The following is a 24,096-nucleotide window of genomic DNA, read 5'->3' on the forward strand; positions in this document are numbered from 1 at the left end:
CATAGAATTTCCATGATGATGAAAGTTCAAATTTCTGTGGAAACCACATGCACAGATTACCGTCAGCCTCGTCATGGATCAAAGTTAAGTAAACATCAAGTAGAGACAGACACTTCACAAGCAATAAAATAACAGAGTGCAAAGTAAGTTTTTTTCTTTATTATATATCTTTTTAACAGTGCAGCTATTAAGACTTACAAAATCAATTTGGCACATATCAAACTATCATCCTTCATCCCTTCCTCCGATCTGTTCTTTGTTCCAGACACTAAATACACAATGGCTATTATTCCCTTTATCAGTTATTCCCTTGTTATTGGTTATTCCCTTGGCTTTACAATAATGTGCTTCTGTGCCACAATTCCTGGTTTGGCATTTATTCCTCACACACATACAAAAAAAGGCAATTATTGCAGCCAACTCATCAGCTGCAGATGAAACACTGGACATGACAGATAAGACAAAACATTTCCATGTATTGCACTATGAATCCCTTATAATGACATTCGTTGAACGAAGGTTGAGGGCTAAGTTAATACTAAGGCTTCAGCCCCATGTGTCAAGAATTACGTGGAAGCTAAATCTGCATAGAAACAAAAGATACACATCATACCAACTCGCTTGAGCACCAGCTGGATTCTCGTATCTTGAAGTCATACGGGGCTTTTGAGCATTTGAGTGCTACCAAGGGATCTTCTGTCAATCTGCTACCAACCTTTGAAAATGGAAATATACTGAAATGTAAACCACACAATCCCGGTCAGACCCCCGAATCGGAGTACATTCCATTGATGAGGTAGTCGACCAGAGTGTAGTCCTTCCGCTTGTAACTCTCGTATGCTTGTTTGAGAATCAGCGCCACTGTGACCACAAAGAAGAGGAGGCCAAACAGAAGAACGGCCAACAAGGAGCTTGTGTTCAACAGGTGGCTGGTCAAAGGGTCTCTGGCCACCTCAATCATAACTTGGTCCCCTTTGGGAATGTCCTTAGGCAGTGCAGACACCACTACTGAGGGGCTCAATGAGGTTTTTGACATGGTCTGTGATGGCTTCTTCTGATCCGATGATGCTGCAGAAGTTTGGATCAGTTTTGTGGAAGGAGTGAATGAAGGTGTTGTAGGCACTGATGGTGAGATGCTGGCGGACATATTGGTCCCTGATGGTGATGGTGATGGTGAAGATGACTGTTTTGGAATTATGATTTGTGCAACTGTTGTAGTGGTGGTGGTTGTGCTGGTAGTTGTTGGAGAGGGTTTAGGGCTGGTTGTGGTTGGTTTAGGTGTAGTTGTGGTGGTGGACGTCACGGCTGGTGTTGTCGGAATGGTTGCGGTGATCGCTGGTTTTGCCACTGCATCAGTTGTGGCAGCTTTCTCTGTTGGAGTTGTCTGCAGGTTGGTGGTCGTTATAGTTGTAAAGTTGATTTGTAAAGTGGCCGGATCTGTGGTAGTGGAAGTCATGGAGATCGAGATGTTAGGTTCAGTTGGCAAAGGTTGTGTTCCATTAGATGAAGAGCTGGTGCCATCAGACTGATAGGGAAGCGCTGATTTATCAGTCTGATTTTTTCCCACATGGATAGAGTCTGCAAAAACAAAGTTTGGTTTGGTAAATGTGGCCGGATCTGTGGTAGTGAAAGTCCTGGAGATCGAGACATTAGGTTCGGTTGGCAAAGGTTGTGTTCCATTAGATGAAGAGCTGGTGCCAGCAGACTGATAGGGAAGCGCTGATTTATCAGTCTGATTTTTGCCCACATGGATAGAGTCTGCAAAAACAAAGTTTGGGTTGGTAAATGGTGACATCTGTCTTATATTCTGGAACCCGTTATTGCACTAATGTCACAATTTAACCTCACAATTTACTGTTTTGTATTAGTGTGACAAATAATTGTAAGAGGTAAAGTTAATGAATGAAACAAATACAAACATGTGCAAGACATGAAAAATTCTATTTAAGCACAAACATATAAAAAAAAATGCAGGCAAACTGAGGAGAGGTATTACCATTTGTGATCACACCAAGTTCCACTAACAAGTCGTTGAAATTTGTGACATTTTCACAAGAAAAATTCTGGGTATTATTCGGGCAGCTGATCAGAAAACACACAGATTGTTTTGTATTAACAATAGCCTTCCAACAGACTTCACCTTTAGGACCTGAAAAATGAAGAACAAAGGAATCAACAGGATGTTCTCTTAAAAAAAAAAAATCAAATACTGTTACTTGAAATAAACCTTGTTTGTAGTGAATTTCGATGGACTTCAAAACCACATAAGATTGTTGAATAGACACAGTTGCTAATGAATCAGAATTGTGAATGTGAGTTGCAGACCAAATTAACTGTGGTGAGCTAAAAAAAAAAAAACATTCAAATCTGATTCACAAATAAATGACTCTTATGAGCAAGGTCTGAATGAGTCATTTAAAAAGGTAGATAAGTTAAGTTTAAATCAATCTGAATCCTGACAAAATAGGGGGTAAAGTTACTGAACAAAACTAAATCGAATACAAATATATTCACAAGAAATTAAAAATTCAAGGTACAAACATATATTACACCAATATTACGTCAATTTGGACATACAATACAAAAAGATTATGAGCCATCATCAATTTCCAATCCATAAATCATCAAATTGCAAAACTGGACACTTTGTGCAACCATAACCCAAATTGAAGAGAACAAATAGCCTAACCCAAACTTGAGTTTCTAAAGACTGTTTTTAGAGTGTCATGGCCAAATATATTTTACAGCTCGCTCTAAAATATGAAATAAAATGAACAGTGCAACCTGTGACTCGTCAACCTCGGTTGTTTTCATTGGGACAGAGACGTTCCCCGAATGCTCATTACTGGATGTCAAACTGTATATCCTGAGCTCTGCAGTCTTCAGGAACGAGCCACATCTGGGAGGAAAAACAGGCCTTGCCGCACCTCTCTTTGATCCCCTACCAGCAGCCATGTGTGCATTAGGTACAGCACACCTCAACCTCCACATCCGTCTCCACTCTTTCCCTTATTCCCACTTCCCTTGATTACTTAACCAGGTGGCTGCAGCACGGCAGGACCAACGGGGCTATAAAGAATTTGCTTGCGCTGGCACTGCAGAATGCTCCAAAATGCCCCCATTTCCCTTTTTGGACCTTGCCAACAGACAATCATCCAGTGTTTAAAAGCTCCAGGTGAATCAATAATCAACCTCGGTGAAGTGAAAACACCCGGTTGAATCATCTCTTGGTCAGCGTTGACACACTAAATCGAGAGGCCAGCTGCATCGTGTGCATTTTTTTCCTTTTAAACACTTCTCCAGCTGTTTGAAGCAGAAAACGCATGAAACCAAAGGCGAAAGGAGAGCGGTGTGAAATAGTACAGGACCTGGCCTGATTTTTGCAGTCGCCACAGGTTGCCCTGTAGTACGTTTAGTCTTTGACGTGTCCAAAACACACCGTTCCCTGCAGTGCAATGCTTATGTATTTATAGCTCGCCATCATTCCAAACATTTCAGACTTCCAGATGGCGATGGTGATTCTGACCTTGCTTTCCATCTCCGTACAGTTAACGTGATGGAAACTCAATACCGACAACATACGTGCGTGTTATCAGGCGGGGGCAGGGCCAGTCGCTCTACCCCCGAACACAAAGCCAGCCTCGGGGTCATTTCAGCTGTATGTGTGTTTACAGAGGTGGCGAGATAGTCAAGTGCAACGTGTGTGGTCAAAGCGAGAGGGGGGAAAAAAAAAGTGATTTAATTAGAAAAAGAGCATGTCTTGACGAAGACTGTAGAAGGGTACAGCCCGCTGAAGCAGCGCCTGGCGCATAAGCAGAACAGCCAGCCCAGGCCTCCCTTTCATCTTAAATGGGAAACACATGGCCTTCTTTGAAAGTGCACGTCCTTCAACGGAAAAACGTGATGTATAAAAGACAAAACACAACATATGGCTTTACTTTAAAAAATAAAAATAAAAATGATATTCCGCAGGTATATCTCTGAAGGTAGCACGCAGATTGCATTTCATTCTCAAGCCCTCAAAGAAACAAAGAAAAAGAAAAACAGGCTGGTTTAACTCTTGGAAATAGTGGAAAATAATCAAACAATTATGTTTGTGCAGGGTTCAACAATAAGGATGGCCTGTGTGAGAGAGTTGCAGGCCAGTTGATGGAACTGTCAAGACATGCACATACTTCATTTTGCAAACTTAAAAGGATTGTTCATTAAAAAAAATAAAAAATAAAATTCTGTCATCATTTACCCAGACTCATGTCATTCCAAAACATGTATAACACTTTGAACAAAGCCTCAGTGTGTTTTTTTTTTTTTAAGTTTAAATGAAGTTTTTGTTTACATAATATATGCGTGTGTACGGTGTATATTTATTATGTATATATAAATACACACACGCATGTATACATTTCAGAAAAATATGATAGGTTTATATATTAAATATATTTATATACAATATAAATTATATGAATACAAATATATACATGTAAATATTTTCAAAATATATACTGTGTGTATTTATATACATAAATATACACAGTACACATGCATATATTATGTAAACAATTTTTTATTTTGGATGCGATTAATCATTTGACAGCACTAGTTCTGAATGACATGAAGGGGGAGTAAACTAAGACAATTTTTATTTTTGGGTAAACTATCCCTTTAAAAATTATTTAATTAAAATGAAAATCAATCAAATTAAATGAAAATTAAAAATTAAAATCAATCTGATGTATTGAATATTGCCAAATTCTGCTGATGAAGATATAACACAAAGGTAAAGTTATCAAGATGACTTGCTTAGACAAGGTTTTGTGCGAAAAAATGTATCCATGTAATATTATATATTTATTGCATTGTATATTACAATATATAAAATATAAACAATTTATGCAATGGCCCCATCATAGTTTGCATAATATAATTATTAATATTTCAATATTTTTTTGTGTTAAAACAGATTGACATTAAATGACAAATATAAATAACTAGTGCTGTCAAACGATTAATCGCGATTAATCACATTCAAAATAAAGGTTTTGGTTTACATAATGTGTGTGTACTGTGTATATTTATTATTTATCAATTTGCACTGGCTACCAATAGCTGCTCGCATAAAATAAAAAGGCATTAATGCTTGCCTACAAAACCACCACTGGCTCTGCACCCCTTTACCTAAATTCATTACTTCAGAGTTATGTGCCCTCTAGAAGCTTGCGTTCTGCAAGTGAACGTTGCTTTATTGTGCCATCCCAAAGAGGCACAAAATCACTTTCACGGACTTTTAAATTAAATGTTCCCACCTGGTGGAATGACCTGCCCAACTCAATCCGAGCAGCTGAGTCCTTAGCCATCTTCAAGAATCGGCTAAAAACACATCTCTTCCATCTTTATTTGACCCTCTAACTCTAGCACTTTCTATTCTAATACTATTCTTAAAAAAAACAACTTGTCCCTTAGACTTGCACTATTCATTTACTGCTTGTTTTCTAAAAAAAACTAACACTAGCTTTTCTAATCTTTTTGTATTGTATCCATTTGTTTTTCCTTTTTATTTATAATACAATTAACAAAAGCAAAAAAGGCCTCCAACACTAGCTTGGTCTATTCTTTTTCTATTCAATCCGTTTTCTTTTTATTTATTATATAATAAAAAAAAATAATAAAAAAAAACTTGCTACGTGTACTGCGTTAAGCTAACTGAGACTTGTTATAACACTTGCATATCATTGCTCTTTTGTTGATTTTGATTGCTTCCATTGTCATTTGTAAGTCGCTTTGGATAAAAGTGTAAATGTAAATGTATTATGCATAAATAAATACACACATATGCATGCACATTTAAGGAAAATGTTACGTTTATATATTAAATATATATAACAATTATATGAATATAAATATATACATGTAAATACATGTAAATAATTTCAAAATATATACTGTATGTGTGCATTTATAAAAACATAAATATACACAGCACACACACATTTATTATGTAAACAAACACTTTTATTTTGGATGCGATTAATCGCAATTAATCGTTTGACAGCACTAATAAAAACCTATTAGTAAATATAAAATATGAGAAAATAACGTTCTTCACACACAAAAACACTTTAATATTTTGGCATGGCAAACGTCTGTCAGAGTAGTAGCCTTAAAGGGTTAGTTCACCCAAAAATGAAAATTAGGCTGCGTTTTACTAATTAGAATGCGCAAAGCCGACCTCCATACGTCATTCCCCTGGAACTGCGTCTGTTTACAACAGTGAGCGCAAGCTAGATTCAAGTGATTATTACGTAATATAATATAATATAATATATATATATAAGCAAAACTACTATTGTACAGAATCAGACCCATTAACTTATGAGTGTTGTACTGTTGGGCCCTGCTGTGTCTCATGTATCACTGGCAAAAGCTATCTCAAATAAATTAAACTATAGAAAAGAATGGTTTCTTAAAAATGTAACATTTTAAAAATACCTTTTACACTAGAGAACCTCATGACTCATCCTTTGTAGTTACCTATATCTCAATATTTTATTGAAATCCAAGAATATTTATTCAGAAATGTTACATTTATATATAAAAAAAAAAAAACAATTACTGAAACACAATTTAAAGGAATAAATCAAAAGGACATTTGCGGTGCAGTAGAGATAGACTTACAATAATTTAGGCCACATGCCCCTGGGTCGTCCACAGTCACATTAGCCACTATCCTAAGGCCATTCTCTAATGGCAAGGGTGTACATGGAAGCACAATGAGCCCCAGAATGGGCAGCAGGACCAGAACGGGATGGACAGTCATGATCACATGAGTGGCTGAGACCATAATGTGAGAGAGGGTCACATCCCCAACACCTGTGAAATATACAAAAACAACAAAACTGTTACTCGACTCAAATATATTTACTTTTTAAATACATTAGATGATAGAAAGATAGATAGATGTGAATTGTATCAGAGGAGGAAGTGAGAATGAAAATAAATGTGACTCAATTGCGCCATCTAGTACAAATTCCAAAACACTACAAGGAAAAGTTTCGAAATTTCATCTGCTCTACCTGCAAAACAGCTGTTTCAATCCTGTTCAACTAAGACTAGACCACAAGTGCTATAAAACACGTAGGCATAATATAAAGTTACCGTTTATGTTCTTTTTTCACATTAGAAGCTCCCATTTTAAAGTAACATAAGCCCTAACCTCTTCTAAGTGCTTTGAACTTGAGTTGAACCTGCGTTCAATAAAGGCTTTGTTGGTTATAAGGAAGTTTCAAAAGTGAATAAATAGGTCTTGGGTGAAGCACATAAATGTCTGCCACACCCCTCCAGACGCCTGGTTACAGCGGTCACTGCAAACAGCACTGAAGGGCTCACTAAACCCGTTCCAGGATGTACAGATCATATGACTTCCATCGAGGCTTGAACAAAGCAATGAAACTCACTAAGAGATGAAGCAGATTATTCACGGATGGTCCGGCTGAGCTGGAATTAAAAACAGAAAAGAAATAAAGCAGTTTGTAGCTATAGAGAAAAAAAATTAAATCACTTCCATAGATCTATCAGCAAAGAATGCCAATGCATTATTGCATCTATTTTTCTTAACCCATAACACTGACTTACCAATAGAAGTAATTATGCAAACGAATGCCGTTACAAATCACAAATACAACCCAAAATACTTATCTGAGAGTATTATTATGGTTACTAACTTCTTCGGTCATAACTATGGGAATGTAGGTCAGTTAGAGGAGTGTGATTACAAACACCACTATTGTTTGCTGTTTACAATGGAACATGTTTTCTAACTCGCTTACATTTGGATCTATTTTTCTTAGAGACACACCCTACAGTAGAAATAACATAAAATATACATATTAATTGCACTAAGTACAAGTTGATTTAATTAAACAAGCAATTGAATGGCTACAATAAAATTATGATACAAAAACGGTGTTAAATATAAAGCATTGATTAAAAAAAAGCTCACGAGGATGCACTTACCAACAAATACAATGCGTCCTTTCACAATAAAAATTTCAGTTTGTATGCATGTAACGTTACACAGCAGCGTTTCCAAAACTCTTTCTTTGCTGCAGTTTACAAGCGTAAGCAAATGAATACCGTCTCATTCCTCATGCAGTGCGTGGTTATTGTCACTCTCCTGTCAAGTGTTTCATATTTTAATTCGGGTTGTTTATATAAGTAGCAGCTAGCCGACAGACACGACACGCGACTGATGCGACAAGAGGAAATGCAGGACTTCCGGGTCACGCAGCGGGCAGTGAACGCGTCAAAATAAAAGTCCCCAGCTCATCAATTCGTCATTGAACGCAGGTGAAAATTGATTACAAAAATCATGACTCATTACAACAATTACCACGGTAGTCATAGTTTGTGGAGTATAATGGGGATTATCTGTAAAATTGATTTTTATATGAATACTAACAAATACCGCCAAATATTGCAATGTACAACGGACTTGTATAATGCAAAAGCCACGTGACACTAGAGTCGTTTTTTATTGACAAGCTGAAGCTTAGCTAAAAAAAAAGAGTAACCACATAAAAATAATCAAGCGGCAAGGATGATCAAGGCTATTCTTATTTTTAACAACCACGGGAAACCCAGGCTCATCAGATTCTACCAATATTTTGTAAGATAAGCGCATAGAAGACACTGAAGCTGCATTTGCCAGCTATTGCCATTCTTACTATTGAGACTACCAGCAGATTAATTGAATTAGTGTCTTTTATTCAATATATCATAGTTGAACATGCAGCTTCAGATAAAACATTTGTGTACAAATACAAAGTTTTGTGATATGGAATGTTTATTTTTGTCTTGATTGTTTTCTTAGCTTCAGTTCTTCATTTTGTTGTTGCTTATTTATTATATATCTATGTGCTCCTCTATATAAATGTAATAATTTATATTACATGTTCATAGTAGTCATTTTTATATAATGTTAAACCACTAATGTTTCATTCGCTCCTCTGTATATTTTAATGTGTAATTTTAAAGTTTATGTGGAAAATCCAAGGTCAAATTAATTTATCACGTTTCTTTTCACAGGCAGAAGACATGCAACAACAGATCATTAGGGAGACCTTTCATCTGGTGTCCAAAAGAGATGACAATGTCTGCAATTTTCTGGAGGGCGGAAGGTGACATAATCTGCATAATAATGTTACACATAAGGGCTTACTGTTATTATTGTCAACCATATCTCTACATCTAGTACTGTATGAGGATGGAAATCTCAAAAGTTATTTTGAGGTGCTCAATAAAACTGAAAAGGTATTTACTGTAGTTTTGCTCTTCACTTTTAGTTTGATCGGAGGCTCTGACTACAAGCTGATATACAGACACTATGCCACCCTGTACTTTGTGTTTTGTGTGGATTCATCAGAGAGCGAGCTGGGGATTCTAGATCTCATTCAGGTGAACATACTGCATTTTACATGCTGTAGTTCTGGCCTACAGCCACAAGGGGGTAGTTAATGTATCTCAGGTATCAGGTATATCAAGCGTGACATGTGGCCAAGTATGGTGACCCATACTCGGAATTAGTCCTCTGCATTTACCCATCCAAAGTGCACACACACACACACACACACACACACACACACACACAGCAGTGGGCAGCTGTTTTTTTTTTTGCTGCAGCATCCGGGGAGCAGTTGGGGGTTCAGTGCCTTGCTCAAGGGCACCTCAGTCGTGGTATTGAAGGTGGGAGAGAGCACTGTACATTCACTCCCCCCCACCTACAATCCCTGCCGGTACGAGACTCGAACCCACAACCTTTGGGTTATGAGTCCGACTCTCTAACCATTAGGCCACGACTTCCAATATTGCATTCAGGTATCAACTTTTTATTGAAGATGTACATAAAGAAAAGGCAGAGTTTAAAACACTTGTTTTAGTGCAATGGTCGTTTAACATATCAGGATGCATTAGTTCTCAGTGGACCATACTAATTCCATATTACCTGTATGTAAATACCATTAATTTAGTATGGTATATATCAGAATACCATCTGAATGGTAATGCCATAGAACCTTTTTGTGCACGAGTAGTTAATTTGCTTCTTTTTTGGTGTGTGTAACCTGAAACGTTACCTTTTGAAAATCTCACTGAAAGAACATGTTGTTATTCACAATTGTGTATAATTTTGTCATGCAGGTCTTTGTGGAAACCCTGGACAAATGCTTTGAGAATGTGTGTGAACTGGACTTAATCTTTCACATGGATAAGGTCAGATTTCAAAGTTATTATCATTAACGAAAACTAAAATGAAACTAAAACCATAAAAAAACAAAACATTTTTGTTACTTGAAATAAAATAAATGTTAACTGAAATAAAAGAAAATATTCAAAAAATTAAACATATTTCAGCAAGGCATCATTTCTACATTTTTAATTTAGAAAAATGTAATTTATCTTTAAGTAGTAAAATAACAAAAAATGAGTAAGAACTATATAGATATAACAAATGTTAACAAAAAACTCTAATAAAAACCATAATAGTATATCATGATACTAAAATAACCCTGGTTCCTTTCATAATGACTCATATAACTTCTTATCTCTTTAGTTACCAAAAAGTGCTCTTTGGTGCTGTTAAAGTTCATCAGCGCATGATTAATTGCCAGTGATCGTAATTCGATCCAGTATATAAGGGAAGGGTTATATGTAGGTCACTATACTCTTTCTGATAATTGCCTGTTGGATTATGGCACCACTGTAAAACCTGTTCATGATAGAAGTGTACACTACATTGCTTTTGTTAGTTATCTAATCAGTAAAAATGTTTTATGAGTGGAGGGAATTACTTGGAAATGGCAATGTATGGCTTTATGGTAACTCGTCTGAGTACGCCATATGTAACATATTTGATAATGCACATCACTAGTCCTGTGCATGTGTGTATTTTTAAGGTTATGGTCCAGTCTCAGTTTAATGCTCTGATTCGGTCAGCTGAGCTGTTTATGTTAAAGTATTGATTTTATGAATCGCATTTTGCATCCGATTCACAAACAAATGGCTCCTATGAAGCAGTTCTTTTAGTACATTAAAACATACAGGTAAATAAGTATAACTGGATTCCTGAACAAGTGACTCCTACGAACTGGTTCTTTTTAATAAATATATTTTAAATATTTACTATAATATACCCCAATAAAAAAGAATCAAATTGTGAAATGTGTTTTGTTACTCAGGCCTAGCTGTTTATTCATAAGTCATTATTTTTTTTAAGTTACTAATTTCAAAACAAAGGTTTGAAAGTTGACGTTTTTGTTGTTTATTCCAGGTTCATTACATTCTCCAGGAAGTTGTCATGGGTGGGATGGTTCTGGAAACTAACATGAATGAAATAGTCGCCCAAGTGGAGCTGCAGAACAGAATGGAGAAATCGGAGGTGAGTTCACATTGACAGAGTAACCGGTAGTCGCTCCAGTTTATTCAGACATCTTTTACATGCATTGCTGTGCCTCAACCCAAACAGGAAGGGACATTTTTAAATAGCTTTCTCTGAAAGATACATACTAATTTTTTAACACTTTAAAAAAAAATCAGGTTAAATAATATTGTACACATTAACTTGATTTTTAGCTGCATGGTTGACACAGAGCCTCGGAAATGTTTGTGAAAAACATGAATATCTCAAAAGACATTTTCATTAATCTTGTTTAGCATCACTTTCTTTTTCCTGCAAACCTTTTGGCTGTATCAAAGATGAAAGGCCTAAAATAGTGAAAGGTATCTGGGCTGATATCATTGCTTCACACAGTCACTGTGTTCCTGATATGCTATCTGGAGTCGAGGCAATAATGATTGATAATGTTTGACAACACTAGACGTACTCTTATGTATACATGGAAGGGGTTAAAATGAGGAAATGTTACATAAGACAATACAACACACACATTAAAGAGAACCAAAGCAACATCCATCCACAACATTTGGTTAAAGACCGTAGAAGCAGGATAGTGGTGGTTCATAAACTCTACCGTACTTTGTACTTTGACAACAAAATGCAGTGTTTAACAGTTCTGTTGAGGTCAGGCCAGGGTCATGTAGTTTTTCTTGTATAACTTTGAGTTTGTGTTTGTAATTTTGTAGTATGTTTTTTATTTTAATTGTATGACATTTTCTTTTGGGCCGGGTTTAGCCTGAAATTTTTCACTGGACTTATAAGATTGGGTTACAGAATATTGTTCATAGGTTTGGGCTTCAGTTTAATGCTGAATAAATCCAGTATGATAGTTCATGAAAAAACTAGAAGTTTGAGGTTAATAACAGTAATAAAATATATATTTTTTGTGTTTTTGGCAGGGTGGTCTGTCTACCGCACCAGCACGAGCTGTTTCTGCTGTGAAAAATATGAATCTTCCTGAAATACCCCGTAACATCAATATTGGGGACATCAATATAAAAGTGCCCAGTCTCTCCCCGTTTTGAGTTTGCATGTCTGATCATTGTGTTTTTTTGTGTGTGTTGCTACTGTGTTGACATTCATTGCCATAGATACTGTAGATATTGCCATTTATGGACTTACGACTGACCATCACCTGAGGACTCTTAAAAGTCTGAAGCACACTACTGGGTCCAATCATTTACAATGTACCTTTTCAATTTCAGACTTTGGTTTGCAGACAAACCTTTTCCAATTTTGATTATAGTGTTGTTTTGTATTTTGTCTGTGATGTAGCAAAATTCCACAGTACTGTACTAACATGTGTCATTTATGCCAACAGACCAACTACTAATGTTACACATTAATAATTTATATTAAATGTTACTTGGTCATTAAAAATGTTTTTGTCCAAATTCAAGTCTTACTTTTTTTAAAGGTTTTATTAATTACTTAACAGATATGGACCATGAAAGGGTTCTTCACAGGTGTAAATATCTTTTGGTTACATTGCATTTGAGACTAGTATGAGCTTGATTCCTGACCTTCTCCACATTTACGAAATAAAACATTATATTAGCCCTTAATTTTTGTGTTAAAAAACATTTTATTGTCACAAAGAATCTGCAGTGTCACCAGATCTAAATGTAGAATATAATTTTGTGCACTTACTGCCTCTAAAAATTGTCAACAATCATGGGGTAAGATCTGTTTCATACATGAGAGTATGTCTGCACATTTTTGACTAATCATGGTTGCACAACCAAAACAACAATAGCGTATCTAGAAATCTCTGATACTGCATGTTATCTTTGAAGATAGAGGTCTATCAAAGGTCCAGAGCCTTTAGATGACGTCAGGAAGTCATGAACTCCATGTCTTCTGACTTTAAAGATGCATAATATTTAATAACAAAACCAGATATAATTTTAATCAATTAAAAAAAAAAAAACAAGATGACTTTTATAAAAAGTGGAAATCACTGCTAAAGTACTGGGAGCCTTTAGATTTAGTGAGGTAAATACTGCACAAAATAATTGAAATATTTATTGTTTTAAAGGTGAGTTTTATGGAGTCTGGTGATTTTGTTGAACTTCTCATTTATAGCTCATATGGGTTAATATGATGAGGGAGAGATACTGTAAAGTCTGATAATCATTACATGCATTTTCAAATGAATGGTCCGTCTTGTGTTATTGGCTATATTTTCTGAGATACTTATCTAAATAATAAACGTCATGCCTGATACAATGTTCCTCCATAAAATAAACATATTCCAAAGGCCAAATCTTCGTATTACTTTCATCTTTTATTTGACATTTTTGGACATACTTAATCCTGTCCTTTGCTCCTGGTAAACATGAGGTAATTTAGCTAAACTGTTTAGGTAAACTGTTGTATAGTACATGTCTGCAAATTAAATTCAGGTTGAATGCATTCACAACAGTGCATGTTTTTTAAATATGCAAAATGGCTATCAAGAAAATATTTATATAAATATATTATGTATATGCACTGATTAGCCACAACATAGGTATCAATGACCCTCTGATGCCCTCTTGTACACTGGAGCTTTGCTGTATTAATTGATGAACCATTAATTCATGTGGGAGGAGAATATTCCCAAGCCTTAAATAAAACATCGTGCAGATGTCAGTTTCACTCATATCATCCTGTCATTGCTGAAGCATGGGGAAGGGTTTCTACATCAGTAAAACTGTTGGGATAGTCGGGATTGTGTTAGCCGCTGGAGCGCTAGCCACAATCACAGCTCTCCCGGTGGTCTACTCCCAAGAGAAGTCCAAGAACAATGAGGTTAAATCCACAGATCCAACAATGGCACCATCCAATGAACCATGGGACCAGTGGCGCCTTCCACAGACTCTTAGTCCAAAAATTTACAATATCACTCTGTGGCCACGGCTCCAGCCGGATCCAACAGGACTCTACATCTTCACAGGGCTGTCCAGCGTGGTCTTCAGATGTGTGGAAAAGACAAACCTCATCCTCATTCACTCCAACAAGCTGAACATGACAAAGCATCCCACCTTGATTGGACTTGGAGGCAAACCAGCTCCTACAATTGAATCAATTGTGATGCACACAAAAACACAGTATATGGCAATTCATCTGAAAGAAGAATTAACTGCTGGAGAAAGCTATGAGCTCTACACAGAATTTTTAGGAGAGCTTTCGGATGACCTGGGAGGCTTCTACCGAAGTGAATACTATGAGAATGGAATAAAGAAGTAAGACGTTTCTTTGACTTGTCAGTTCCTCCTATTCTACAAAAGGCCTTTCATGTATAGTTAAATCTCCTTGTTCTTTTTTTAGAGTGGTTGCCACAACCCAGATGCAGGCAACAGATGCCAGAAAGGCATTCCCTTGCTTTGATGAACCTGCAATGAAAGCAGTATTCCACATTACTCTTAACCATGATCCAGCAACCGTAGCCCTCTCCAATGGTGTTGTGATAGGTAAATGAACACTTTATTCTGTACAGGAGCAGTGTTGGGTAACTGCTTTGAAAGTGTAGCTTACCAAGCATCAAGTTAATCATAATTTGAAAAGGTTAAACTTGTTTCATCAGTCAGTGTCTCTTTTTGACTTTCAGATGAGGTTAACATCACCGTGGATGACACTCTTGTAACCAGAACAACATTTGCGCCAACAGAAGTAATGTCGACATATTTGTTGGCATTTATTGTCAGCGATTTCATCTTCATTGAACAAGACATTGAAAATCTGCAGGTAACTTATCTTTTCAAAGATCTTCAGACAAAATTCCACCAATTTAATAATGAAACATACTGCTCTATGCCCTAATCTAATTTAGTGAAGGTTAGAAAACAACATGTGTTCATCTACTAAAACACTTCATTCTATAATTTATATAGATTAGAATTTTTGCCCGTCAAGAAGCCATAAATGCAGGACAAGGCGAGTATGCGCTCAGTGTGACTGGACCAATTCTCAAATTCTTCGAGAAGTATTACAATGTCCCCTATCCGCTGCCCAAATCAGGTAAGAACCTAAGATATGACCTATATTTTATGAGGCAATTCAATTTTTTTATTATCAAAATGACAATTTAAGTAATATTTGGGTTAAAACATAAAATTTGTAGGCCATTTTAGAAGTTTAACTCATATCTCAAAATATTGCACAGATCAAATCGCTCTGCCAGACTTCAACGCTGGAGCAATGGAAAACTGGGGCTTAATCACATACAGAGAGACGGCCCTGCTGTACGATGAAGAAATATCGTCAAATGAAAACAAAGAGAGAATCATTACTGTTATCTCCCATGAACTTGCCCATCAGGTATAATCAGGAGTCGTTTTTTATAATTTGAACCTTTATTTTGATCAACCTCACAACAGTACAGCTTACAACCCCTGTAATTCACCTATTCACTACCTTTTTCAGTGGTTTGGAAACCTTGTGACTGTCAGGTGGTGGAATGATCTGTGGCTCAATGAAGGTTTTGCAACTTATGTAGAATATCTTGGTGCAGATGAAGCTGAGCCGGATTGGAACATTGTGAGGGTTTGAAGCAAAAGCCAGAGCAATAAATGGTAAATGCAAAAAGATATCACTAAGAGCATATGAAATCATAACTGACTCTATTTCTATCCCACAGAAAGATTTGATCGTTCTTAATGATGTGCACAAAGTTTTCGCCATAGATGCATTGGCCTCGTCTCACCCCTTGTCGTCTAAAGAAGAGGAGATCCAAAGACCAGAGCAAATTACTGAAATGTTTGATACAATTTCCTACAGTAAGGTATAATGGGAATTGTTTTCTATGTTGACTATAATGTCTAATAATGAAGAACATACAGAATACATGTGGTTTGTCTGGTAATGCAGAGTCTCTTCCTCTAGGGGGCATCTGTACTTAGGATGTTATCTACTTTCCTGACTGAGAAAGTGTTTACTCAAGGCCTCCAGGTAAAACCCTTTTGTACACTGTTCCTTGTTGTGCTGTACAGTAAAAATTTAATATGCTTTTGCAATGGAGAATGTTTTTGTACATTCACAACAATTTGTTTCAACAGACTTATCTGGATCATTTCAAATTCAACAACACAGTATACACAGACCTTTGGGAGCATCTTCAAAAGGTATGTTGCAATAAACAAGGCTGTTCAACCATGTCATTACCTGTTCCCTATCGATACTTCACTCGTACTGCGTCTGCTTAAGACGCTATGGGAAAAACTCCTTTTTCTCAGATGACGGAAGCCTTTTCAATGACGCAGTGTAGTGAATTAAAAACGAACCAATGACTTGGCAGCGGAGCTGCACGAGCCTATGGTGATAGGATCCTCAGATTTCTTCTCCTTCAGCGCTGTGCGACGGCAAACCGGTTTTCGGCCACTGGTCGAAAGAGGAGGGTCGGCTTCACATCAACTGCTTGGAAATGCTGGCAGTATGTCTGGGCTTTCACACCTTTCTGCCGGACCTAAGGGGACACCATGTTTCAGTCCGCTTAGACAGCATGACGGTGGTGTTCGCCAGGGCGGTCTCTCCTCGAAGTGCCTCTTCATAGAGCAGCTCTTGAAATGGGCTCAGCTCAACTTGCGTTTGCTGAGAGCAGCGCATGTGCCGGGCAGGTTGAACCAAGGAGCAGACATGCTATCTCAGAGCAATGTCCCCTCAGAAGAGTGGATGCTCCACCCACAAACGGTTCAAAGAATCTGGGAGATCTTTGGCAGGGCAGAGGTTGACCTCTTCTCCTCTCATTGTCCAACTTATTTTTCAAAGCACAGGGATGTGTTGGCCCACGACTGGCCCAACTTCCTCCTTTATGCTTTTCTCCCAATCGCCCTGATCCTGCAGGTAATCAGGTGAATCAGGGAACAGAAACACAAGGTTCTGTTAGTGGCCACGCTCTGGAGGAACCAAAACTGGTTCGCAGAGCTGTCTCGGCCCATTCCCCTAAGAGAGGACCTCCTCTCTCAGACAAACAGAACGATATGGCTCCCCCAGCCCGAGCTGTGGGCTCTGTACCTTTGGCCTCTCGATGGGAGCCTGCGGACTAGTGTTAATTTCGTTAACGAAGACTTTGACGAAAAATGTTCGTTGACAAGCTTTTTTCCCATGACTATGACGAGACGAGATGATAATAAGGTCAATAAACGATAACTAAGACTATATCAACATGCAATTTCATTGATGAAATAAGACGAGACTAAAATGTATTCAAAAAGATAAATCTTTACCAAAAACCTCCTTTTATTTTCGTCAAAAAAAGGAGACAAAATGTTATTGCGGACTGCTCTACACGCCTCTACTATGCGAGCTTTCATTTATGCTGATGATCTGAAAACACCGACAAACAAGCTGGAGTTTAGCGATCTAATTGAAAGCATCATTCAGCTGGTCTGTGTTCTGTCATGAGATCTCGAATGTATTGTTTGCGATTGTGATCGCTGAATAAATACACTTACTCAACCACTGTTGTTTTAATAGAGAAATAGGCTATTGCCATTTGGAATTACTAGGGCTTTCACTGTTATAATTTTTTTCGTTTGTTTTAGCTGTTTTCATTATGTAGACAGAGAGATTGCATAAGTCTTTGGTATTAAATTATATAATAAAAAGCCTATAATAAATCAGTACACTAGATGAGGTAAAATACACCATGTGTATGAGTCTACATTCTATTGATTTGTGCTTACTGGTGAAAGTGCAAAAGTAAATTTCTCAAATGACAACAATCATTACGATTATAATTTTGAGAAAAAATATTTTTATCAGTTTAACCATTATACAGAATGACGAAAATGTGACTAAGATATCATTGACTAAAACTTGACTAAAATGCTCATACATTTCATTGACTTAAACTTGACTAAACAAAAACAGGACAAGGTTGTCTAAATATGATAACTAAAATGTACATTTGAGTAAGACTAAGACTAAATTAAAAATGGCTGCCAAAATTAATACTGTACGGTTAATTAATAATAATCTTATTGCTAAAATGTCAAGTTTTCATTGACTAAAACTAGACTAAAATACTTCAGGTTTTCTTGAACTAAAACTAGACTAAAATGTTGAGACCTTTAGTCGACTAAAACTTGACTAAAACTAAATAGGATAAGGTTGACTAAATATGGACCTCCCCGAGAGCCTACTAAATACAATCTCTCAGGCTAGAGCACCATCTACGAGACGACTCTATGCCCATAAATGGTCTGTCTTCTCCGCCTGGTGTACAGCCCGCGGCGCAGACAAAATTTCCTGCAACATATCTCTGATATTGTCCTTCCTGCAAGAGCTGTTGCCAAGGCATGGTTACATACCTAAAGTGCTCTCGACTCCATTCAGAGTGCAGGTAATAACTCTATCGGTGCTTCCACCTTTGGAGCAAGACCAAGAGTTGAATTTACTCTACCCCGTCAGGGCATTGAAAGTTTATATTGAGCATTCTGCCCCTTTCAGGCAGTCGGAACAGCTCTTTGTATGGTTCGGCAGCCGCACCAAGGGGTCTCCGGTCACGAAGCAGAGACTTTCCAAATGGATAATTGACGCTATTGCGCTAGCATACTCTTATATGGGCCTACAATGACCCATGGGAGTAAGTAGCGGTGTGTCCATTGCAGAGATTTGTGTGGCGGCTGGCTGGGCCTCGCCGTCCACATTTACCAGGTTTTATAATCTGGACGTCCCGGCCTTACAGGCCCGGGTCCTCTCTGCATAAATGGGCTGGCTCACTCTTATCATTTGACAAACCAGTGTTTTTGCGTTTGCCTTCTTCTTGTACTTTCTTGGCCCTCACTGAGTTCCGAGGCTGTACAAAATTCTCTTGGGACGATTACTCAAGGCCGGGCCGACCTCTGTGAGTTTGGCCCTATTGCCTCCTGCAGGGCTTCCCTGCAAAATACTTGGTCCCTCTGGGCCCCTTTTGGTGCTTAAGGCAAGTTCAAGTATTAGTCTTTCCTCTAGCATAGCATGGCGGGATTGTACTTGTTCCCCATAGCGTCTTAAGCAGACGCAGTACGAGTATCAATAGGGAATGTACTCAGTTACTAACGTAACCTCGGTTCCCTGAGATACGGGAACGAGTACTGCATTGCTGGCCGTGCTATGTAGCTGTACAACTCAGTCGTCGCTTCAGTCGAAGTAACCTGAGGATCCTATGGCGAAATGTCCGCTTATATAGCGAGATGGCCCCGCCCATTCTGGCGGGCTCTGGCAGGCTTCTTGCCATAGGCTCATGCAGCTCCGCTGCCGAGCCATTGGTTCGTTTTTAATTCACTGCACGAACCAATGGCCGTGTAGTTACACTGCGTTATTGAAAAGGCTTCAGTCATCGGAGAAAAAGGAGTTTTTCCCATAGCGTCTTAAGCAGACGCAGTACTCGTTCCCGTATCTCAGGGAATCAAGGTTACGTTAGTAACCGAGTACGATTTGTTGCCACAAAACACATGTGCTCATATCTGAAATGTTGTAGGCTGTGGACAGCAGTGGTACCACTCTTCCCAAAACTGTGCAAGAGATTATGGGCCGCTGGATTCTTCAAATGGGCTTTCCTGTGGTCACTATTAACACTGCAACTGGCCAGATCACACAGGAGCACTTTCTCCTGGACCCTGAAACTGAACCAGACAGGCCATCAGAATTTAAGTATGTCAAAAAATATTTTGAGGAAAAAAACCCAAAAAACTTTATCACAAAGTACCTATTACTGATTTCAATCAAAGCACAGTTTACTAGATATGAAACTGAAGTATTTTCTTCCATATTGTGACATAAATATGAGTAAAACAAACAATTAAAAAAAATAGAATGGGGACTTGACTCTATCAATCAGTTGTTGATTGGACAGAGGCAGATTTTCTTATTGTGAGATTGCAGTCGATTGTAAGAAAGGGGCAGGGTTAAACAGACTAAATGATTGGAAAAGTCTGGTATACATCACTGGAGAGAAGTTTATAGTATCACCGTAATGAAATATCTATGCATAGATGAATTGTTCACAATAGATCAATAACATATATTTAGAATGATTTCCTTTTTTCATACCAGTTTATTACATATATCCCACTTGTGGAATTAATGTATCACAATATTATAATTTTTTTTCAGTTATGAGTGGTTTGTACCAATTTCATGGACAAAAAAAGAAGCAGTACAATCCCTACACTGGCTGCTACAGAAAACTGGTGAGTTTAAATATTACAGTTATATTTACAGTGGAAATGATAGGTCATCCAAAAATGACAATTCTGTCATTACATATTCACATTCATGTTGTTCCAAATCCTTATGAGTTTGTTTCTTATGTGGAACTCCAAAGAAAAAAGCTAAATAAAAGTAGTCCATAATATTTGTATACTATATTTCAAATCTTTTTATTTTATAAAAAGCTAGAGCTATTTTATAAATATGGCCATTCTGTTAAACTTCTTTTTATGTTCCACAGAGCCATTATGATGAGTAAATGATGACAGGTTTTTCATGTTTTGGTGAACTTTGCTTGTAATTATATTCACAAATTCTCATTGGATGTCAATAAAGGGTAAAACTGTATTTGCTTTAACAAATCCATGTATTTCGGCTCTACTTTTCTAATTTAGACCAATCGGATCACATGAAAATTAGTGGTGATCAGTGGGTTCTGGCCAACATCAATGTGACAGGATACTACAGGGTTAACTATGATGATGAAAACTGGCAACGCCTACTTAATGTTCTCCAGACTTCAAGACAGGTAAGAAGAATTACATTAATTAAAACAGATTTGTATTGTTGGATTGTTTGGATTTCTTTTCATTCAGTATAATAATTGACAGTAATTTCTTTAATTTGATTTCAATTAGAGCATTCCAGTTATTAACCGGGCACAGATAATTGATGATGCTTTTAACCTGGCCAAGTGAGATCTGAACTTCATTCTTCAAAGTTATGAGGCTAATTTCCAGTCAGTCCAAATACTAAAAGAATCTTTTTCCTTTACAGAGCAGGAATTATTGAAACGACATTGGCTCTAAGAACCACGCTGTTCCTAGCCTCTGAAATGGAGTACATGCCGTGGGAGTCTGCTCTTGATAACCTGGACTACTTTTACCTCATGTTTGATCGCACAGAGGTGTACGGCCCCATGCAGGCAAGTTTGTCTTGAATATTTCATAATGTCAACTCAACTGAGCTTGAATTATCACATTATTTCATACCTGCAGACATACGTTGGAAATCAAGTGAAAAATTTGTTTGACTACTTCACAAGGCTTACAAATTGGGAGGATGTGCCTCCAGGACATACTGACCAGTAAGTCATGTAAATACATAGTAGTGACAATAACTGTTTAGATTTGCTCTCAAGCATCTATTCATTGTATTCATGTCTTTGTATCTGCAGATATAATCAAGTAAATGCACTCACAGTTGCTTGCAGCACTGGTCTTGAAGCCTGTATGACTCTCGTCAAAACATGGTTCCAACAGTGGATGGAAAATCCAAATGTCAACCCGTGAGTTTTACTCAATAGAAATCTTAGAGAGTATCTGATGATGTTTCCTGAGTGCATCACAGTTAAAATGTATATTGATGCACACTATTTAATTGTAAGCTTATTACCTTAAATTCAAAGGATATTTCACCCAAAAATGAAAATTCTGTCGTTAATTACTCACCCTCATGCTGTTCCAAACCAGTAAGACCTTCGTTCTTCGTTCTAGAATTTTCATTTTTGTGCGAACAATCCCTTTAATAGATTACCATTTAACTGTCATTTTTAAATTTTCTCACTGCTTCAGTATTAAGGCCAACTTGAGGTCTGCAGTGTACTGCAGTGCCATTGCTGCAGGTGGTGAAAAGGAGTGGAACTTTGCTTGGGAGATGTTTGAAAAAGCCACTGTTGCTTCAGAAAAAGATAAACTGAGAGCTGCAATGGCATGTGCCACTGAGCCCTGGTTACTGAACAGGTGAGCTCACTGCAGGTTAATGCAGACAAATACATACAGCTCTCACTGTATTAAGCTAAATACACGTGCTTTGATTTATGTTGTAGGTATCTCAAATACACTTTGGATCCAGAAAAAATTCGGAAACAAGATGCCACCTCTACCATCATCAGCATTGCAAGCAATGTGGTCGGCCAACCATTGGCCTGGGATTTTGTTAGAGCCAACTGGGAGTACATTTTCAATCAGTAAGAAAAAATACTGGGGGACTGTGCTATTATTTGCTTAAAAATACAGATGCAGTTTTCTATAACTGCATATCCATTTTTATTCTCCATTAGGTATGGAGGTGGATCTTTCTCTTTCTCCAATCTGATCAATGGCGTCACAAACAGATTCTCAACTGAATTTGAATTGCAACAGGTATGTGATCTTCCCCAGGACTGCTTTATTTATTTTTTTGACTGTCATCTTGTACAGCAGAAACTTATATTTGAATGTTTAATCTACGTTCCTGTTTTGAAAACACAGCTGATACAGTTCAGGGATGACTACGCTCACATAGGTTTCGGTTCAGGAACCCTAGCCATTCAACAATCCATCGAAAGGACTACCGCCAACATCAAATGGGTCGAAAAGAACCAAAAAGCAGTCTTAGAATGGTTCAAAAATCCATCGTAACTCTAAAATAAAGCACATACTGTAGTTTGTTTGTTCTGAGGAGGAGAGGAGCACTGGGACATTGTTTTGCTTGGCCTAGATGAGCATTAAAGGAAATGATTATTTATTGTGGATAATGCTGAATCCCAGTATATTCCAGAGCTACTTTCTTCTTATGATGATGTACAGTATACAAATATCTTTCCTTAAGGCTTGCCTTGTGTTATAATTATATGTTTTCCCTTTGATTTTTTTGTAAACAAATTTATTCTATAATAATAAAATAACTTTGTAGAATGAAACAGAACTGAATATGCAAAATAGTACAGAACTCTTTGGTATTTATCATTTTGATATTTTGTCTAATGAAAATAAAAACCTCAATTCATGAACTAATTAGTATTTTTCTAGCCAATTTTCAACTTGTGAACTATAGTACTTTTTATGTTACAGTATCCTACGGATGGTAAGCAATAACTTTTGTCTTTTTTTTTGTATACCTTTATTATTTTAATATTGTGTGAATATGTATCTTTAATTGCAGTCAGTGAATAGCCTCGTCTCAAGAAACCTATCAAGTAACAGTTTCCCATTTTCATAATCTGAATTTAATATTAGACAAAAAAAAAACAAACTTGCATTTCAGTCAGTTGTCATTTCTGTAAAGCTCTAAATGATTGAGACTGAGTGAGACAAGCCGCTACCTCTAAAGTGAATTCAAGGCTGTTTCGTGAATCTTTCAGACTTTTCAGTTAATTGTTAGTGAGTTATAATGTGATGATGTCTGATAATACCATCTTTCCAGATGGTTGCCAATGGCAATTTTAAATTATTGTCAACATTTCTTTATACTTTCAATATTGGTCTGGAGCCTAGTTTATTTCAGAATATGGCTTAACATCTAATACAAACATAAAATTACAATGATTGAAAATATTTTGGGTTACAATAGATGATTTTATAGCTGTGATGCTGCCGTGCTTGTTTTTCTGAGCTTTTCCCCATAATTGTTAGTGAGTTATAATGTGATGATGTCTGATAATACCTCACAAAGTTTTCCAGATGGTTGCCAATGGCAATTTTAAATTATTGTCA

At 37.2% G+C, this 24,096-nt stretch overlaps 3 protein-coding genes across 5 annotated transcripts; 2 read left to right on the plus strand and 1 right to left on the minus strand.

Annotated features, from left to right (window-relative positions):
- Window positions 1-323: 323 nt before the first annotated feature.
- On the minus strand, window positions 324-8,275 carry LOC107654133 (uncharacterized protein PB18E9.04c-like). Of its 3 annotated transcripts, none has more exons than XM_016441069.1 (5): window positions 8,011-8,275; window positions 7,452-7,491; window positions 6,673-6,867; window positions 1,997-2,149; window positions 324-1,578 (listed from the first exon to the last, which is right to left on the minus strand). In XM_016441069.1, exons 3-5 carry the CDS (start codon window positions 6,836-6,838, stop codon window positions 761-763), a joined length of 1,137 nt encoding a protein of 378 aa, XP_016296555.1. In that variant the 5' UTR covers window positions 6,839-6,867; window positions 7,452-7,491; window positions 8,011-8,275; the 3' UTR covers window positions 324-760. The 3 variants fall into 3 exon arrangements, with proteins under 3 accessions (XP_016296555.1, XP_016296554.1, XP_016296556.1); XM_016441068.1 differs by having other exon boundaries at window positions 324-1,758; window positions 8,011-8,274; XM_016441070.1 differs by having other exon boundaries at window positions 324-1,758; window positions 1,997-2,082; window positions 8,011-8,271.
- Window positions 8,276-8,376: 101 nt separating this feature from the next.
- Window positions 8,377-12,828, plus strand: LOC107654134 (AP-3 complex subunit sigma-2-like). Its single transcript, XM_016441071.1, has 6 exons — window positions 8,377-8,662; window positions 9,082-9,173; window positions 9,339-9,450; window positions 10,192-10,263; window positions 11,321-11,428; window positions 12,346-12,828. The coding sequence occupies exons 1-6, from the start codon at window positions 8,594-8,596 to the stop codon at window positions 12,469-12,471; spliced, it is 579 nt and encodes a 192-aa protein (XP_016296557.1). The 5' UTR covers window positions 8,377-8,593; the 3' UTR covers window positions 12,472-12,828.
- Window positions 12,829-14,113: 1,285 nt separating this feature from the next.
- On the plus strand, window positions 14,114-23,030 carry LOC107654135 (aminopeptidase N-like). Its single transcript, XM_016441072.1, has 20 exons — window positions 14,114-14,673; window positions 14,759-14,901; window positions 15,039-15,175; window positions 15,322-15,448; window positions 15,594-15,748; window positions 15,854-15,967; window positions 16,068-16,211; window positions 16,313-16,378; window positions 16,486-16,551; window positions 19,890-20,062; window positions 20,525-20,601; window positions 21,016-21,149; window positions 21,259-21,314; window positions 21,398-21,545; window positions 21,619-21,707; window positions 21,798-21,908; window positions 22,195-22,362; window positions 22,449-22,589; window positions 22,683-22,764; window positions 22,873-23,030. The coding sequence occupies exons 1-20, from the start codon at window positions 14,114-14,116 to the stop codon at window positions 23,020-23,022; spliced, it is 2,841 nt and encodes a 946-aa protein (XP_016296558.1). The 3' UTR covers window positions 23,023-23,030.
- The last annotated feature ends 1,066 nt before the right edge of the window (window positions 23,031-24,096 follow it).

The sequence above is a fragment of the Sinocyclocheilus anshuiensis genome, unplaced genomic scaffold (genome assembly GCF_001515605.1).
Source record: "Sinocyclocheilus anshuiensis isolate Anshui unplaced genomic scaffold, SAMN03320099.WGS_v1.1 scaffold115, whole genome shotgun sequence".
NCBI lineage: Eukaryota > Metazoa > Chordata > Actinopteri > Cypriniformes > Cyprinidae > Sinocyclocheilus > Sinocyclocheilus anshuiensis.

What these genes read in the sequence shown, in the direction of transcription:
- LOC107654133 (XM_016441068.1), bottom strand. Translation starts at nt 6,838, where the DNA reads ATGGTCTCAGCCACTCATGTGATCATGACTGTCCATCCCGTTCTGGTC. An exon ending in GGCATGTGGCCTAAATTATT is followed by an intron (nt 2,150 to 6,672) that starts GTAAGTCTATCT and finishes TTCATTTTTCAG; the next exon opens with GTCCTAAAGGTGAAGTCTGT. An exon ending in ACTTGGTGTGATCACAAATG is followed by an intron (nt 1,759 to 1,996) that starts GTAATACCTCTC and finishes TTGTTTTTGCAG; the next exon opens with ACTCTATCCATGTGGGCAAA.
- LOC107654134 (XM_016441071.1), top strand. Translation starts at nt 8,594, where the DNA reads ATGATCAAGGCTATTCTTATTTTTAACAACCACGGGAAACCCAGGCTC. An exon ending in GGATTCTAGATCTCATTCAG is followed by an intron (nt 9,451 to 10,191) that starts GTGAACATACTG and finishes TTTGTCATGCAG; the next exon opens with GTCTTTGTGGAAACCCTGGA. An exon ending in ACAGAATGGAGAAATCGGAG is followed by an intron (nt 11,429 to 12,345) that starts GTGAGTTCACAT and finishes TGTTTTTGGCAG; the next exon opens with GGTGGTCTGTCTACCGCACC.
- LOC107654135 (XM_016441072.1), top strand. Translation starts at nt 14,114, where the DNA reads ATGGGGAAGGGTTTCTACATCAGTAAAACTGTTGGGATAGTCGGGATT. An exon ending in CTCCAATGGTGTTGTGATAG is followed by an intron (nt 14,902 to 15,038) that starts GTAAATGAACAC and finishes TTTGACTTTCAG; the next exon opens with ATGAGGTTAACATCACCGTG. An exon ending in GACAGGCCATCAGAATTTAA is followed by an intron (nt 20,063 to 20,524) that starts GTATGTCAAAAA and finishes ATTTTTTTTCAG; the next exon opens with TTATGAGTGGTTTGTACCAA.